General features: G+C 36.0%; 2 protein-coding genes across 3 annotated transcripts; both read left to right on the forward strand.

Annotated features, from left to right (window-relative positions):
* The first annotated feature begins 6,653 nt into the window (after positions 1-6,653).
* On the forward strand, positions 6,654-10,328 carry LOC117781246 (RNA polymerase-associated protein RTF1 homolog). Its single transcript, XM_034617997.1, has 3 exons — positions 6,654-6,789; positions 7,075-8,665; positions 9,566-10,328. The coding sequence occupies exons 2-3, from the start codon at positions 7,081-7,083 to the stop codon at positions 9,613-9,615; spliced, it is 1,635 nt and encodes a 544-aa protein (XP_034473888.1). The 5' UTR covers positions 6,654-6,789; positions 7,075-7,080; the 3' UTR covers positions 9,616-10,328.
* Positions 10,329-14,679: 4,351 nt separating this feature from the next.
* On the forward strand, positions 14,680-16,145 carry LOC117780594 (mitochondrial import inner membrane translocase subunit TIM50-A). Of its 2 annotated transcripts, none has more exons than XM_034617182.1 (2): positions 14,680-15,756; positions 15,815-16,145. In XM_034617182.1, the coding sequence occupies exons 1-2, from the start codon at positions 14,782-14,784 to the stop codon at positions 15,950-15,952; spliced, it is 1,113 nt and encodes a 370-aa protein (XP_034473073.1). In that variant the 5' UTR covers positions 14,680-14,781; the 3' UTR covers positions 15,953-16,145. The 2 variants fall into 2 exon arrangements, with proteins under 2 accessions (XP_034473073.1, XP_034473074.1); XM_034617183.1 differs by lacking the exon at positions 15,815-16,145 and having other exon boundaries at positions 14,680-15,540; positions 15,612-15,750.
* Positions 16,146-18,922: the final 2,777 nt, after the last annotated feature.

The following is an 18,922-nucleotide window of genomic DNA, read 5'->3' on the forward strand; positions in this document are numbered from 1 at the left end:
AAATTTATGCGACATCAAGTGGAAGTGGATTGCTGCCGTCCGCTTGGCGTTGTCCTCAAACGTTATCCTTGTCACTTGGCAGCGACAACAACAGCTAAAGTAAAAAATGTAGATGAAAAAACTACACACAGCGTCATCCTCATGGGGCGTATCCAAGTTGAACTAACTGAAATGATGGGTCATAAATAGGTAAGCATAGGGAAAACTAAAAGGAATGAAAAGTACAAGATAAATATAATAAGAACGGATTTTTCTTTCTTGAGGAAAATATTCCACTGATAAAGTAAATGTTTAAATGTGACAAATTGGACAGACTATTTTGATTAAATATAGTTGACGTTTTTAGAATATTTTGCTTAAGTAGTTAAATAAAAGATTGTAATTATAATTTAAATTTATTTAATTGAAACTGAGCCTCAGAAAATAGGCTTATGAACATGATAGCTTTAAGGTATTCGAGAAATTAAAGAAAATTTGGAAATGATAAATCGATAGATTCTTAGAAAGACGGATAGTTAACATATATACAAGATTCTATAGAATTTACAATCCAATAAATTCACGCAAGATCGATTTGCCTTTTTATTTCACTTCCACAGATTGAAAATTCATTTTCATTTCCTACGCCTTACACACTATTTCAGTAATTTTAACAAAAAATAACTTTTATCAAATTTATTGTTTTTGATATTTTCAATTTTTAAGTAAGTTCATTTAATACTCCTCCTCAGCCCTATGAAATTTAGAGTTTCTATCTTTAGCAACTAACAATGACAAGCTATTTTACCATTCTTTTGACTTTTCTAACGCATTTGATTTTCGGCACAACTATTTTTATACATCAGAAGGAAGATATATGCCCAGAGGCTCCAAAGGTAGCCAGTATTATAGTTTATCTGTCGCTATTGTATCTGTTATACGACATGGAACTTATACCCGCACATTGGAAGCACTTACCTGAATTCTGTAAGATTATCATGGAGTTATTCTTGACACTACTTCTGGTTGAAGTATTCATTGTTTTCATTTGGGGAAATGTGGAGACTAAGAGTGGAAGACTTCTTTCTGCATGTCTCGAAAAGGATTCCTTAAAACTCATCGGCCTACATATTTTACTAATATTCCTCAGTATTACTATATTCGTAGTAGTGGCCACCATAACGAACCGCTTTAAAAAGATCCGAAAAATGTATCAAGAATTTTTGATCAAACCAAATCAACGCGCACAGATAAAAGCTAACTGGAGATCAATTCAGATACCAAGGGACACCGCAGGAACTCAGTGAGAACCTGAAAGAATATATACAAAGAAATATATCAATATAACTCTATAACTAATTGAAAGCCATCTTTCGGCACATCCTGTAGAAAATATATGTGAATACAATTGAAAAAAAATTTTAATAAAACTCTAAATAAAACACTTGAAATAAATATTATTTCGCTTTAATGCTAGCTGAACATTATATTAAAATTGAAAACTTAACATAAAGTTGGCATTTATTAAAATTTAATATTATATGTTAACATAAAAACATTTATTATTGAATATGTATTTTGTTATCTTATTTAATTTAGAAATAAATGACTAAATCTATATTCGAAGCTTAAAAATATTTAAAAATATTTAGACCAAAGGGTAAATATTTAAATTTCACATAATTTTCTCTGGATTACATTTTTTGATTATTTTTCCTATGATTTTTCAGAATGATTGAGTCGTAAATGCTGTAAAATATTAAGTATACGCTCTGAGGTATTATTTGAGCTGTTGGGTGAAAATAAAAGCGGTTTGATATGTTTCAACTGCCTTCGAGTAAGAGATAATGAGCTGTTGTTTGCCTGCATCTACTTTTATTGTTAGCCATATTCACGTCGTCCTCGTCTTTAGTTCGTAGAGCTGAATGTTTAATTCGGCCTGAACTGAAAAATGCATAAATAGCATTTTAATTAGAAAATTAGCTGGAAATATGCAGCTCACGTTAATCGCACGGCGTTGCATGGAACAAAATGTGACTGCCTCGCGGATCGGATTCGGTTTCAGTACAAAGGCAGCCAGAAAAGGGGAAAGGGGAGAGGAGAAGGGTATATTCTGGCTGTTTGGTAACAAGGCTCATGCAATATCCAAGAGATGCGACAACAAACTGAATGTCAACTGACTGCTGCATGTTCCCTCACTTTTACTCTTTCACGCTGTCGCAGTCTTTGCCTCTTTTTTCCTCGTGACACTCGAAAATCATTGCGACACTCGCTACGGCTACGGCTACGACTGCAGGTCTAGTTACGGATAGTACGAGTACAACGGAGTATTCTGACTCCGGGGAGTTCGAGTTCGAGTTCGACTCTGCTGTTTGTTGCGACAAATGCCGTTATAATTATTTATACTGTAAGCACATTTTATGGTGTCGCAATTTTAAAATGCAATTAGACGCGCAACTCTATGAAGCTCGACAAAAGTAGCAACAAACACATCTAGGACAATTTAATGTGTCACGGAGTGATAGGCTAAAGATACCCTGTTAGCAGTCTTTTCAGTCATTGTATGACACCTATGTAAATAGAAAAAAGTTGTCTTTGAATATAAAATATTTAAGACAAATATTCTTTATTGTGTGTATTAGTGAGGATACTGTAAAAGAGATGTTCGGTTCAAAACTCAAATCTTAAAAGATATACAGGTCTGTTCCGTTTTTCACTTTCTATTTTATCGGATTTAAAAAAATGTGATTATTTACTTTGCTTTTGGGCTTCACATTTTAAAATTATATTTTTTACTTTACTTTATTGGATTTTAATCCACCAACTCAAAATGAATTTAATACGCAAAATATTTTCAGATTGATATAAGAACATGCTAAAGATTTTCACTTCCGACAGATCTTGCCAAAAGTGAAAAGCGGGACATTCCTGAATAATCAGTCTTATTAAAATGAATGAGATTTTCTTTGAATAAAGATAGCTTACAATCTATTGAGCAATGTTTTTTCTCTTCCTCTTTCTTCCAATATATCCTTCAACACTTTGAGAATAAAGCTTACTAAGTTATTATCTATCTCATACTCGTTATAAGCTTAATATACCCCTTTGACTAAATTTGCGGCGTATTAAAAAGCATTGAAATAATATACAAAAGGCGGGGACAACAGTCGTTACCAGGACAGACAACTGTAATTCTTAATGGGGTTTTGTCATTTCAGTGTCGTGCCCAAAATTGTATGCAAACATCAACAGAATTGGTTATACTCTCATACCACATCTTCCTTCTCTTTCCTTAGCTCACCTGGCTTATTAGGTTTTTTTTACACACTTATTGAAAATTCGTGCGCCTTGCGATATGCAATATGAATTTTTCGTGTGGTTTTTAGCGTAGCGAATCGGAAAATCGAGAACCAGAAATGGGAATCAGGGAACAGCTGCTGTCATATTTTGATATTACAAAATAGATACTCATATTTTGGCGTTTTCTTATTTAGTGATTTCCACTTATGCAACACACAACGGATTCCAATTGTCGTAATGAAAACTTTCTGCTAAATATATTTGCATAAAACTTTTGACTCACATATGGACAATATGAATAAAATGCAGTGTGTGCCAGCTGCAGAGTTGACTTCAATTTAAATAAATAAGTAAGTATTCTAATATTAAAGAAAGGGTATTGTTTACTCATGTTGAAATCATTTTTGTTAAAAAAGTGACATGTAAACTCCGGGAATGAAAAGGATGTAGATTTTTTGTTTTAAATATTGTCATCTTTTGATTAATTGAATTGAAAAATTTGTTTGTACTCTAAGGAAAATATTCTTATATTTGTATTCTTTATAAATTAAACAAAAATGAATGTACCACCATAAATTAGTCATTTAAAAACTATTTAAAGTAAATTGAAAACTAAAAAATGCCTTTGCCCAACAAAGAAAAGAATATTTTCTCATAATAATATTCCTTTAGACTATCCCATTATCGACTGCGGTCGTAAACTATTTGCAGCAATTATCTGGGTAAGTTCATTCGATGCCTTTGGGGAAATATGCGGCGAATTAATAAGAGTTTATAGGGCTGCCAAGGAGCCAGAGGTGAGGAAGGTGGTGGCAACTCTGCAGCGAGTTGGAAACCCTGCCTTCCTGCTGCGGAATGAGTTTGGTATTGGCACAAGTTTTCGCTTAATTTATAACGAGGATTACAATAAACAAACTAATCTACGGCAATAAACACTAAAAATCCCCCAAAGTGTTGGCCATCTAATGTTCCCAGGGGAGCGGGTTTTGGCCAAGGATTGCCTGTTGTTGCTGTTACTGTCTCTTGAAAGGATGAGTATGAAGAGAAGAAGGACTCTCGTCTTTTTTTTATAAGTTAAATCGCTGCAATCCCTTCGCCTGTTAAATATGCCATTTCCGCTGTGAGATTATTTTTCGATATCGCCAAAAAACGTTTCATTCGAGATGTTTACGAGTGCCCAGTGACCAGGGGACGGTGAGCAGCGACCAGGGCTGTGCAAACTGCCGCCGGATGCGTTTGGTCAACCCGCCAAGATAGGCATCGCGGTACAGAGTTGCCCTCTTCCCAGTTTCTCTTCCCCTTTCGGATCTTCATTGGTCAGTAGTTTGGTGTTTGTGCGTGCTGCATCCGTTGAATCCTTTTTTCTATTAACAATAAATTTGTACGATTTTTATTTGACCGCAAGTAAAGCGATGTGTGTTCCATTGATGACAATTTTGAAGGTGCGGCAACCCTTAAACCTTATTAAGGAGAGCAGCATCTTACAAGGTTCGAAAAGATAATCTTATATATTTTTAAAGGCTCGACACAAGATAATCTAATATATTTAATTTAAAGGGATTAAAGACTGAACCTTTAAAAAAGTATTAAGTTAATTACTTTAAACTTAATTAGATATTAATATTAAATTATCATAAAATTATTTTTTTGTTTAGTTTAAAGTAATTAAGTATTTTATTTAATTTTTTTAAACTTAACTTTACACTTAACTATTCATTTTTCTTCTCTAAAGACAGATTATGCTTCAAAGTTCTAATTACAGAAATAGTTGAGAGCAACATGCACTTTAGTATCTTGTAATTCCATCACAGTTATTAGGTTCAGTACAAAACTAATGGACCAGGAACATGGAAGACAACAAATCGTGTAAAGGGGATGCGCGTGATGCCCGAAAGGATGCCATTAAGGACAACGGTTACAATCGTTAGTGAAGCCATTAGTTTGCAGCGCCAATATGCGAAAATCAGAAAAGACACACACATGTCCAACTGGAGCTGGACAACCCCAAGTATGGATGTCCTGTGTACTCGTCTCTTTGTATAATTGCAAGTGCAGAGCTTTTGGGAAAAAGTCTGAGATATACCATAAAATAACCCAAAACGGGACAATGGACATCAGAATGTCCATCTTCCACTAATGTGGCAGGACTTAAACTTGGACTGTGACTAAGAGAGAGCAGGACAGGGAAAAAGTAAGAGTGAGACGACGACAAAGTCACGAAGCCTTAAGGACATCAGGACAATAATAACAATAAAACAAAGGCCGTTGCCAATGGACAATGTGCACGGGTAACTGAAAATAATTTCAGGGATATTATCACAGTGCTGGGGCTGCTGATGTCCCAGGCGCGATATGAGTACAAGAGGAGGAGATTGTGGAGCAGATTCCCATCAACATAATGTCTACTTTACAATGTGGATAAAGTCGAAAGGCTCAACTGCAAGAAAACGAAATCACATCCATATCGACGACAACAAACATTTCGACTTCAGCCTGTTTCTTACTCATCCTCTTCCTCTGCCCTCCTCACTTGGATGACCCACCTGACACCAGTCTTTCCAAATGGTCTTGTCTGTTTGGCTTTGGTTTGCTTTGCTGACCAATCCTCCCCCATTTGGTGCACATTCCGGACGCTGGCACGCCACGTTGCAATAAGTTACGGCTGGCGGCGGCCATTACGCCGCGCATGTTGGCCCGGGATGTCCACAGGATAGGACTGGACAGGACAGGCTCTGGACACGAGTCACAGCCGGAGACAAATCCGAAATCCATACTCGTAAACAAATGCAACTAATCGCCGTTCATGTTGAACGTGTTCACGGCTGAGGCAAACCTGAAATTGTGGCTACCCCCAATCGTGCAACCTATTCACTGTATAGTATCTAGACTATCTGTCTGTACATTCTGTCCACTCATTCCAGCCTGTCCTTTGACCAGCTACACTTTCATATCCAATGATCATTTTGCGGATTCGCAATCAGATACTTATCGCATTCTGAGTTCTATAGCTAAAGATGAAAACGTTTCTAACAGATACTTGAAGGAAATGAACAGATTAACTAATCTATTTAATATTTTATTCTACAATTCCACAAAAAAAACCACAGAATAGATCTTCTAAATCTCTAAAATAGCATAATTTGTTTATTTAGTGGACAATATATAATATTTTTTAATTTATTCATATAAATGATTGTTAAAGTATTTTAAGAAGTGCAATAGACAGAGGAAATATGAAAATGAGCGACATAACCCTATAGTAAATTTGACAATTTTAAATTGACAGCGATATTTAAACTAATTTTAGCAGAGTTGGCTTTGGAAAAAAAATTATTGTAAAATTTTTGAAATACTGTAAAATCTATGATGGGGACTGCGGATTTCATTCTGCTAACAGCCATTGTAGCACAAACAATTCGAAGTGGTTAACAGGAAAATATAATATTCCATTATTGTGGAGTGTTTTGCCTATACGGAAAATTGTCTTGAAGAATTTTTACTAACTTGAGTGTAAGTTGAACATAGAAAAATAAAAATGAAAAATATATTTGCGAAATTTTTTTTCTGCAAAATTTTTCAAGTAAAATGTTGGTAAATTTTTTCAAAAATTTTAAAAATATTTTATAAATGCACACAAAAAATATGAAAAAAAAAAAAAAAAATAATAATAATAATCAAACTGAGTTGCGAAATTGTTTTTGGATTTTTGAACTTTAAGTAAAGTGGTTTTTGATGCACAAATTTACATTATATACACCTTGTTTACTTCAATTAATTAAAATATAATATTTGCAGGTGACAATGTTGGCTGTGACTGTGAATAGTCGGAAGCGTCAGCTGAGTTTGACAGATGATTTGGAAGGTGATGAACTGCAGCAGGGAGAGACAGTGAGTAATTTCAATGATGGATACGATGAGAATCTGATGGGAGATGCCGCGGATCGGATCCGACTCGAGGGCCTTAGTGAATTGGAGCGGGAGCGAGAATTGTATGAACGCAGCTTAAAGCGGGAGGAGCAGATGATCAGGTGGGGTATAAAGAACATGTTACTAGAAAAAAACCAATCAGAGTCGAGCTCGGAAATTGCTGAAGTTGTTAAGGAGCGTTCCAGCACGCGGAGACTCCATCGGGAGTCCCAACGTGTGACAAACAAGAAACGTAGTGCATTTGATCGTCTTGTGGCGCAACGTAACAAGAAAAGGAACAGAGATGAAGTGGAGATCATGACTCATATAACAGCCGACGAGGACGATGAAGAGATGGGGCAGCAACAGGAGCAGGATCAAGATCAGGAGATGTACGCAAGTGGGAGAGATTCTACATTCAAGAAATTAAAACTAAAAGCTGAAGATGTTTACTCGGATGATTCCAGTGTCAGCTCGGAAGAGGATGACTATATGGAACAGAATGAACCAGTTGTGCTTGTGGAATCTCTAATGGAACTCGGCAAGGCAATTCTGACTCGCCATCAGCTGGAGGACTTCCTAGATAAACCCATCTTCGATCAGACTGTGATTGGTTGCTTTGTTCGCGTCAGCATTGGAGCCGCTCTCAATGAACAGCCTTCGATCTATCGCCTTTCGGAAATTGTTGCCCTGGACTCCATCGAGCAGGAGTATCAGGTGGGATCTCGTCGGACTAAGCGAGTGCTCCAGCTGAAACATGGTGGCCATCAACGCAGCTTCCTCATGAATGTCGTCTCCAATCAACCGGTAACAAGCAGCGAGTTCTCCTACTTCCTGGAGGCCTGTCAAAGGGATGCTCAACCCCTGCCCAATCTACGGAGGATTTCCGAAAAGGCAAAGGACATCGAGAAGGCAACAAATTATGCTTTTACTGAAGGAGACGTCGAGCTGATGGTGCAGACGAAAAGACAAGCTGGACAGAAGTTGGTGAGTGCCGCCTATAGGAAGGTGTGTCTCATCATGGAACGCGATATGGCAATCGAATCCAATGACAAGGAGAAGGCAAATCGGCTGGAGCGAGAGATCAAACAAATCGATGAGAAATCCCTTACCGAACCGCAACGTGAGAAGCGTGTGCAATATATGAGCTCCACAGCCAAACCCATTCCTGTCCAGACAAGTCGACCTCAACCTGCAACCAAGTCGAAATTTAATTCCAAGAAGATTGACTGGCAACAATATATGCGTAAAAGATATAAAAAGATTGTCAGCTTACAACGTCAGCAGATCAAAATGGAACCAGAATCAATAGAGGAGGAATGCTTCAATCTTCCAGCTGCTACTCAGCCTGATCAAAAACCCAATAAGGAAGAGAACACGGAGAAGGAATCGCAGCAGATCGAGTCTGTCATAGACTTGGATAAACTGAATCTCTACGAGCTGCACAACTTTAAAATCTGCTTGGATGTCAGCAATTTACGTGAGTATCGTTAAAAAATGGTTTTCCTCCAGTTCTAGGTACTGGTTTATAAAAGTGAAAACTTAAGATTTAAAATCTTTCATTTTCAAAATTCCAAAGGCGGGAATTTTAAAATTTTGTAAATTAAAAATTTTAAATCTCAAGCTTACACTTTTATAAGCCAGTACCTAGAGCTGGACGAAAAAAATCTCAAGTTTTCACTTTTAATCGAATCCGTATATCGTAAATAGTGTAAACCACCACTTTAATTTTGATTCTGAGACTTTTCAAGTTTTTAAAAAAAGATCATGTCAATTTCGACATAAATTTGGACCAGGGTCGGTACATAATGATTATTTTGTTTATTTTTTTCAATTGAAAAAATCATTCACTTCTAGTAACTTTAAAAGAGCGTGAAATATATACAAAAAAATTTTCTTTATGTGTATTCTATGCAATTTTACAATGATTTTTAAATTTATGATTTTTATTTTGATACTTATAAAATAATTATTTTTGAGCAAAAAAAAAACTCATAATGATTATTTCTCGAGTTTTATTTTTTCTTTTTATTAATACTCGAGATTTATATGTTTGATCAAAAAAGTAAAACTCTCAAAAAATGTATAATTTTTTTCATATTTGGACTTGTAAAGTTGCTAGGTCGAAACTCTCACCAACTTCAATCTTTAATAACTTGGCCAACACTTAACCGATATACAAGCATGGCTTGACCTTAAACTTCATATTGCATTTAAATTTTTTTTATTTGAAAATTTTTTTTCTTATTTTTTTTGACCATCATCCAATATTATGTTTTTTCAAAAACCTTGAGCTCTTACAACTTTACAAAAACTCAACCTTATTTTTAAATCCGTATTCCAATTAAAGTATACTTAATCAATTCCTTCAATGTTACAGTGGAATTCAATGCGATATTTTCCGAGAGTGAAGCAAGCTGTCTGCTCTAGGCTTAAACTCTCTCAATGTCCACTGCACAGTCAGTTCCAATCAAGCTGCAAACATAATCACTTCGACCAGAAACAATTCAACAAAACCAGAAATGAACACGCCAGAATCTACTGTACCTTCTCGTCCTCCTGCTCTCCTGCCAGGCAATCACAGAAATTGGGAATTTCAAAACAGTGGATGCTTCTAATTGCCCCAAAAGGTTGAGCAAACAGACCAGGAAGAGGGTGATAGGGAGGAAAGGAGGGGATTGAGAAGAACTCCCAGACAGGACATCGATAGCCAAAAATATGAATGCCGCACAGTTGTTGTTGCTGTTGTTGTGGTTCCAATCGAAAGAGCAGACAGTGACACCGCGGCATGTCAACACTGCGTTATCCCCCGTGTGGGGACTGGTGACGGGGGACTGGTGCCGAGGGACTGCTGACTGGTGACTGTGTTGCCCAGTGGCTAGTGACTGTTCCTCCTGCAATCTAGCGGTTGGGTGGAGGGGAAGGCGACTCCAATTCCAATCAACCACAGCGGACACATCAACAATTCGTGCGCCGCCAAAAGCTTGTTCTAATCCAATCAAATCTCAAATGCGGTTGTGCCCCAATTGCTACTGGGACAACGACAATGGGGTCGATAGCACATTTTTGTACACAAATTATTAAATCATTTTTTATTTTTATTATTATTGTACATATGTTAAAATATGATTTAGTTTTTTAAGTGAAAAGCCATATAAAGTATTGTCTGCAAATGTATCTAAACATTTTTTTTGTAGTATTTAAAAGTGTATCTCTATAATTTAAAATTATAATGAGCTATTTGTAAAAGATTTATTTAATATTATTTTAATAAATAAAACGGCTTATTTATCCATAGAGCACAATATTGAATTAACTTACAATTTATACCTCTTTTTAAAAACAGCAACTTTTTTTACAAAAGATTGTTATTTTTTTAAAGAAGTATTAGTTGCTTTTTATGAATGCGCTTACTGTTTTAAGTATTTCAGATATTTAAATGCAAAAGCAAAGAAGTCAATTTTTTTAACACAAATTGCGTGTCAGCACAAAAAAAGTTGAAATATGTTTCATGTTGAAGCTTGGTTGAAATAAATCTGTGATACCCCTGATAAAAATATATAAACATTTAATAAGATTAATAAAAATATTGTAAATATTTTTCTTAAAATTTCAAATTTAAAGTCCATTGTACGCTGTAGGCTTTTCTCGAATAGCTGTATCCTGGTGCAGCATTTATCTGGCAACGAATTATAGTTTATGGCAGGGTGAATTGTTGAGCTGACTAGATAATAGTATATTAAAAGTACACCTATTACACCATGAGTAGCTCGGTGAGTGTGCTAATGAATCATCATTCATACGATGAGTGCAATGAGTAGCAAAGCAAATGTGACATTCTCAACGAAGGATCATCATTAATTATACAAATACGAAAACTCATTCGTAGTCCGTGCATCAAAGTTCATTCATTCATAAGTATTCTAAAAGCATATTTTCTAAGATGGAAGAGGGGGAACTTGGTCATAATTGAAGATATGTGGGGGGACCACAATTCACATAGGTGACAATAAAATAAATGCCATTTACTGATGACTCATCAACATAATTTTTACGATTCGCCCCATTCAATGAATAAACAAATAAAACGGACTGAACTAACCTAACTCCATTCGCAGGACATTCAGAACTCTAAGGATACTAGCCGGGACATTGGTTGAACTAGTTTGAGCGTGTCACGAAAACATTTCGCATGCATTGACTTTTTATGGATGCCAAAATAGAGAACGAGATAAAGACAGAGAGAGAAGCTGAAAGAAAGAGAGGGAGAGAGAGAAAAAATAATGCAAAATCATTTAGTGGAACTTCTGGGAGTCCTGTGAGTCCTTCTCAGCCTCGGAAAGTCATAAAAATCCGCACCGAATGAAATTCTCATCAAGTCGCCAGTTGGCACAATTTCATTTGGCGCTAAGCAACTGAACATGGCCAAAATGACCCGGTGTGAGTATGTGTGTGTGTGTGTGTGTGTTTTGGTCACGGAGAGTTCCCTAGCACAGCTCCGGCAATCGCGCGTGACTAACGTAATCAGCTCACGTAACGCTGAATGAGATGAGATGAAATCAGCATACACTCAGACTGCATAAATAGCAAATTTATTCCAAATACCAAATACCGAACTGATGCCCATTTTCTCAGCTGTGCAGCATCATTCACAGTGTGTGAGAGAGAGGGGCATTGAGAGGGAAAATTCAAAGTAATTCTTTGTAGATCTGCAACACGCGATAGAATCGTTGCGATTGTCCATCCCATAAACTCGTTTTAGTTCTTTCTCCAACAGAAATACACAACGGAATTTAACGATAAGTATTAGCTGAATATGTTAATGTTAAAATACTATATACTTGTTTACAGTCTGAAAAAGATTTCGCAGTTCGATGCCTTAGATTCTTCAGTTCATTATTAAAATGTAAACTTTTAGAGAGGATAGTTCATATATATTGGTTCCTAAATTAATGATTTGAATTTACCACCCTATGGTATTGTATTGTCTATTCTAAAAGAACAGTTTTACGTTGAGCACCCTAGCAAGTAGAGTGGTCTTTGGGCATTCAAGAACAAACTTACAGTTTTGGAAAAATTATTGAAAAAAGCTTAGAGGAGTTTACAGTGTAGGATCTATAATCACTCAAAAGCATCTAACTATTACGAATACTTTGAGCACTGAAAAACATTAGCTACACTTTGTTTTCACTAAAAAGTGAGTAATTTGGCTATTCTTAAAATAATAAGTTGACTTTTGGAACTTCTTAGTGATTATCTGAAAAATTGGGACTAAGTTTACGATTATGCTTAAACTCAATTTTATTCGATGAAAAAATATTACTTTCGTGTGAAAAATTGATTTTCTAAACAGTCTTATCGAAGCCTATAACATAAGACTTGACTTGTCTATGTAGAAATTTGTATATCAATTGAACTGAAATTTGTATCATTTGTAATGCGAAAAGTGACCCTTCCACAATGACTACAGGAATAACCGCAGAGTGGGCATCAAATAAAATGGGAGTGCAAAACCCAATGAGAAAACGCAAACATCACGCATAAATTTCATTTTATTTTGATTTTTACGACTCTGTGCGAGGCTGTGACAGTATAACTGGACGGGGACATGAGCACGGACAGGGACAGAGATCCGGGCATGTGTCCCACCTGGATCACTTGCTAAATAACCAAGCGAAGGGCAACAAAAATCAAGAAAAAGTAGTCACCAACTGGCCAGGACAAGTTCGAGCAGGAAAGGGGGTAAGGGATGAGGGTTAGGGGTAGGTGGGTGATTGTGGGTGATGGGTGGTTGCTTGTTGTGTCCAGAAAGAAGAGACTAAAGCACAGAAAATGCCTATTTACGAGCTCGCATGTTGCTGGACACATGGTAATCATATATTTTGGTCATATCTGTGGACCATAAAACCAGTGTCCTTATGTGCCTGTCAATGAGTTGTTTCATGACATTTATTTCGCTTGTTCCTCGGAAAAGGTTCAGGTTTGGGTTTAGGTTCAGGTTCAGCATCAACTACAGTTACGGGTTTGAGCCTGGGGATGCTGCGTGCAGATGGAAAATATTTTAGTGTCCATTTAATGTCCAATCTAAGATGAGCTCGTAACTTTTGATCGAATAAACGAGGCAAACTCCTTCCCCATTTTTTTTTTCTGTTGGCCAAGGTAAGACCACATACGGGTATACTTATGTATGTATATATTTATCAGTAGTTAGTGCAGTTGGTCAAGGGGTTCCCAGCATCGAACTTTGAGCACGAAACACGCAATGTCGTCTCCAGGGATAATTCCTTAATTTTCTCACTGATGCGCTGTGAGTGATAAGTAGAAGTTATTTGCCAGCTATTTGCTTATTTTATTAGTGGATTTCTGTCTCCTTCACTCTTTCACTCTTTCTATCTCTTTCTGTTGGCGCAGCTAATGGTCAGCACTGGGCAGGATTAGTTTGAGTTTTGGGCTCGACGTCACTCATAAATATTTAATTAAAATCAAAATTAGTTTTTCCACAACGCACAAATTTTCACAACACCCTCTTCCCCAATAAGCACACCTGGGCTTCTGAGGACTGGGATTGTGTAATGAAAAGCGTATTGTTTTTCCGCCGTTTTTCCATGTCTTTTCATCACGCTTTGGCCACAATGTCACGCCCTTTTCGTCGCAAATGTTAAACAGCTCCAAAGATGATTCCACTCCGAGACTGACTTTTAAGCCAGCTGGCAGCGGGTTCGTTAAAAATTAAAATCGCAAATACACTTTCATCTCATTGGCACGCAGCTCCCATATGAACCACATCTCTCCCTCTCCCCCTCCATCTCCCTCTGTATATTTTCTTCTTCCGTTTTCCATTTCCATTTTCGGCGATTTAGCTTCAGGCCACACGCAATTCTCCCTCTTGCATAACTTTCGACTTTTGGGCAAGTATACGCCATAAAATAGATTTACATGCGACGCCCCTGAGACCACAATGAAATTTACGGAAAACCTGCTCATGTTTTGAGTGTGAAGTGGATCCAATTGAAGCAGCATTAGTCTGGAGAAAATGACATCAAGTGATGTAAACATGATGTAAACATGTGAGTGAAAAGGAAATCTTCAAAAAATAAAAATTAAACCTTTTATTTGTTAGTTTAAGATTCTAAACGTTTATAAACTGAATTTCTATGTTATTAATTCTTAAACCAATCATAAATTTAAAAAATTTACCTATTTTGAAGACATTAAAAAAAAAATTCGACATATTATTTAAAATTAAATATACTCTAGACTCTAGAGTTGGTTTTTCTATGAGTGTCAAACTTATAATTTAATTTTTAAAGTTCATTCTGTTTATTTTGATATATTATTACTATTTATTTATTATTACTTTCATATTTTCCAAATGTTTGTCATGAGGTTTCATCTTCTTTGCATACTGCTCTCTCGAAAATGTCTTTCAAATTTCTTTTAGAATTACTCTTAGGCTAAAGTTCACTTAAGTGTTTTTTAACAGTATTTTAAAATTTGTTTTGAATTTTGACAGCTTAATAACACAAATTTTTAGTTTCACATAAGAATGTACATAAACAAGATCCCAACAATAAATTTAGGTCGTTTCCATTGGTAATGTTTAACTGGACAGCATGGTTAAGAGTGATCCAACAGAAGGCGGTAGCGAAGGTCTCTCCAAATCCATCTTGGATGACAATGGCCAGTAGATTGAGAGGCTACAACAACTATAATAAAAATAGGAACAATGCAAAGACAACAGAGTCAAAGGTCACAGAGACGAAAAGTAAAGAGATGAACATGGAGGAAGCTACACAAACTAAAACAGATACTACCAGTAAATCCAATATTCTTCCCATCCTTAATCTCAATATGAGCTCGGATAAAACGAACTACCCGAAGCGTTCCAAGTGGCGTTATGGTTATAGTCTCGTTGTTGGAGGACTTTGTGGCACTGTGATGTGGGCCATCTATGAGATGGGTAAGCCCGAGGAGGATCATCTGGGACGCAGTATTGAGGATGATCTCAGCTCGTTGTCGATACCACAACAGTATATTCAACGCATGTGGCACTCGTTGAATTATTACCAGAAAATGCTGGAGGAACCGATGCCCACCAGATTATTACCCGATATAGTCCAAGCACCTTATGTGCAGCCACGTTATACCCTCGTCCTGGAGATGAAGGATGTGCTGGTGCACCCCGATTGGACCTATCAGACGGGTTGGCGATTCAAGAAGCGTCCTGGCGTCGATCACTTCTTGAAGCAGTGCAGCAAACACTTTGAGATCATTGTGTATACAGCGGAGCAGGGCATGACTGCGTTTCCCATTCTGGATGCACTCGATCCAAATGGGTATATACGTTATCGTCTGGTAAGAGGAGCTACTCAGCTGGTTGATGGACAGCATATCAAGAATCTTAATCGTCTCAATCGGAATCTCAGACGTGTTATTGTCGTGGATTGGGATCGTCGGGCGGTTCCATTGCATCCGGATAACATCTTTGCCATTTCCCGCTGGATGGGCAACGATGATGATGTTCAACTCTTCGATCTGGCCGCCTTTTTGGGACTCATAGCCGAACACAAGGTCTTTGTTTTAATAGTTTATTATATTTTATATTTATTTAGTTATTTTTTTTTTTTAGATGGAGGATGTCAGGGAGGTGCTTCATTACTACAGTCAATTCGAGGATCCAATCGAACAATTCAAGGAGAATCAGCGCAAGATGCTGGAACTGAAGCAGGAGAAGACTGACATCGAAGTAGCTTCCAAAAAGAAATGAACGACAGATATTAATCTATTGCTCCTTAGATATATATTTTTCTATTTTCAGTTAAGCTGAAAATTAATTTAATTATGTGATTCTATTTTTGTATCCTTTCGAATATTCTTCACTTAAATTGCTTGCTTGTAAAACAACATGTCTATATTTGTAAGACTGTAAATTTAATAAAAAATTGCTATTGAATTTAAAAGTTGTTTTAGAAATTTAGTAATAAACCTTGTTGTATTAATCGAATTGAATTAACCCACATTGGTAAATATATAATAAAATATAATAATATATAAACAATCAAAATTTTTTTGATCTTAAATTAATTTGTTTCTTTTGCTTTAATTATTAGTTGTCCTTAAAGCATTTTTTATAATATAACGAAATTTGTCTAAAACTAGGAACTATTTTGAAAACTGTTCTAAGCATTTTAGATATAAATTACGCAAAGTGAGCAGCAAAAATCTTGGGATTCAGCACTCAATATTATAAATTAATATCAGTGTTTAAAAACATTTAATAAGTTTCATTTTACTCATATCATTATTTACTTTTGATTTTCTGAATTTTTTCTCAACACCATTAGTATTATTTTAAAGTACGTCTTAACTTCTAACCAGTTTTATTCTTAATAAAGCGCATCCTATAATGCACTGAAAATAGCTATAAATATAGATTAAAAATTTCAAAAATTGTGACACTACATTATGCAAATATATAAATGTAGCTTAAAATCACAAATTGCAATGATGCAACACACAAAGTGAAGCTAACAAACGGAAGCAGTTGAAGATGGTGATGCAGGAGGAACTGAAGGAGAGGTGGACAGTTGAGGGAGGTAGACAGATGGACAGTGGGCTATGGTGTTATTATTTAAATGGCGCATTATCAGTGGCCAGCAGCGAGGTGGCCAGTCAGAAGCTCGTCGAATTGTCATAAACAATCAAAATCCATTTAAAATTGTACATGCAATTTGGCCCATGAGCAGGCCCACCTGACACACACACACACTCGCACACTCACACGCGACACGGCCAACAGACAAGGACGAAAAGGATGCGCTGGCATCCGACAACGTCAGCATCAACGCCTCGTCAAGTGCGTGGGCGGAGAGATCGGGATGAGTTGGTGGAAAACTGAGGGGACTGACCATTGGCAATTGGCAGTGCAGCAGCTGCCACTTTGCCACTTGTCGTCCTTTGAGTCCTGTGTATGTGTGTGTGTGTGTGTATTGCGACCATTTGCCGTGCATGTCCTTGCTGGACACGACTGCTGTGTATCGTTGATATGATAATTGGCATGAGGCAATAATCCACTTGGATACGTTTACGTTGACAATCGTTTATATCGCAATCAGTGTCATGCCGTCTGCATCCTGTGTGCTCAGTACTCTGTTCTCTTCCTTGCCATAAAGTATAATTTCCAGCCGTTTCAGCTCGTTGTCGACCTCAATGACAACTACAACGACAACGACTACGACAACGACAACGACAACGACAACGACGACATATTAAATAACAATGAACTGCAATTGCCCAGCGAGTCTCGTAATTCGTATGTAATGCGTGCAGACGCACAGATTTGAGTAGCACTTCCAGCTCTGTCCACATCGGATTACCCTCCTCCTTCTCCTCCGCCATTTGATCCCACGACACTGATTTGTTTTATGCTCCCCAAGACTGACAATTGTCCTACGTCTATTGCATATAATTTCTGATTTTGCCGTTTTAACTCGTCGCCTGTTAAATTTAATCACCTCTCGTTAAGCGTTTTTGATTCCAAAACGATGCCATATCTAATTGGCTGTAAGTGACAAACTAATCGAGCTTACACAGGTCAACTGTATGTTATGTGTACTCAACCGTTGCTATCTGACACATTGGAAAACAAAATATTTTCTTAAAATACAAATATCCTATTAATTAATCATCATTGACAAAGTCAGCGAAGATGGACAAATATATTACTTTAATGAGCAAGATTTTAAATCGTATTTCGAAATTGAAGATCCTAATTTTCATGAACAATATAATTTTATCTGCGAAAGAGACATTATTACTTATGATGAACCTTCTGATGCATAAATTTATTTGAACAAAGAAACTTTTGAATAAAAAAAAATAAGTTTAAATTGAGAAAATAATAAAAATCTATGTAAAATAAATTTTTATCAATACAACTCAGAACTATCATTTAAATAATTCCATAATTTTTCATTAATTTTATTAATACCAGGGACGGTAAATCATTCACTTCCAGTTACTTTAAAACATCGTGAAATATACCAAAATTTATTCCATAAGGGTAATCTATGCAATTTTACCATGATCTTAAAATTTATGATTTTTATTATTTTACTCACAAAAAAATAATTGTTTTTGAGCAAAAAAATAATCATTATTTTTGAAAAAAAAAGATAAAACTCATTAAATAATGATTATTTTTTTTTGGCTATTTTTTTAGTTTTATTTTTGAGCAGCTTTATATATACATTTTTTGTCCATAGTCGATAGTCCATATTATATAAAGTCAGAATAACAACTTGAGTTTAATTTTTAGTTAAACAAATAAAACTCAAGAAATAATCATGATTATATGATTTCTATTTTTTTTGCTCAAAAATAATGAATATTTCTTAAGTTTTATTTTTTTGCTCAAAATTAGTCATAAGTAAAATAATAAAAATCAAAAATAATTATTTACTTAAAACTTAAAACTTATATTGTCTACCGTCCCTGTTTAATGCCAATTTCAAAGAACTTACATCAAATTATCTGAAATGTCAGCACACTTGATAAATATTGTAAAATAAATAATTAAAATGCCAATAGAAAGATTGTGTTTTATTTTAATAGAGTCTCGTTGTGTTATGAAACCAGATTAGGAGACAGGACATAAACAAGGGGACATGAGGTAGACCAATCCAAGAGGCGAACCCACACATGACCATTTGGAGGACACTTTGCTATGCAAAAAGTA

Source organism: Drosophila innubila (genome assembly GCF_004354385.1).
Source record: "Drosophila innubila isolate TH190305 chromosome 2L unlocalized genomic scaffold, UK_Dinn_1.0 4_B_2L, whole genome shotgun sequence".
Lineage (NCBI taxonomy): Eukaryota > Metazoa > Arthropoda > Insecta > Diptera > Drosophilidae > Drosophila > Drosophila innubila.

Excerpts from the sequence above, each read along its gene's own strand:
- LOC117780594 (XM_034617182.1), top strand. The coding sequence starts at position 14,782 with ATGTTTAACTGGACAGCATGGTTAAGAGTGATCCAACAGAAGGCGGTA. Across the intron at positions 15,757-15,814 it reads GACTCATAGCCGAACACAAG|ATGGAGGATGTCAGGGAGGT; the intron begins GTCTTTGTTTTA and ends TTTTTTTTTTAG.
- LOC117781246 (XM_034617997.1), top strand. The coding sequence starts at position 7,081 with ATGTTGGCTGTGACTGTGAATAGTCGGAAGCGTCAGCTGAGTTTGACA. Across the intron at positions 8,666-9,565 it reads CTTGGATGTCAGCAATTTAC|TGGAATTCAATGCGATATTT; the intron begins GTGAGTATCGTT and ends TCAATGTTACAG.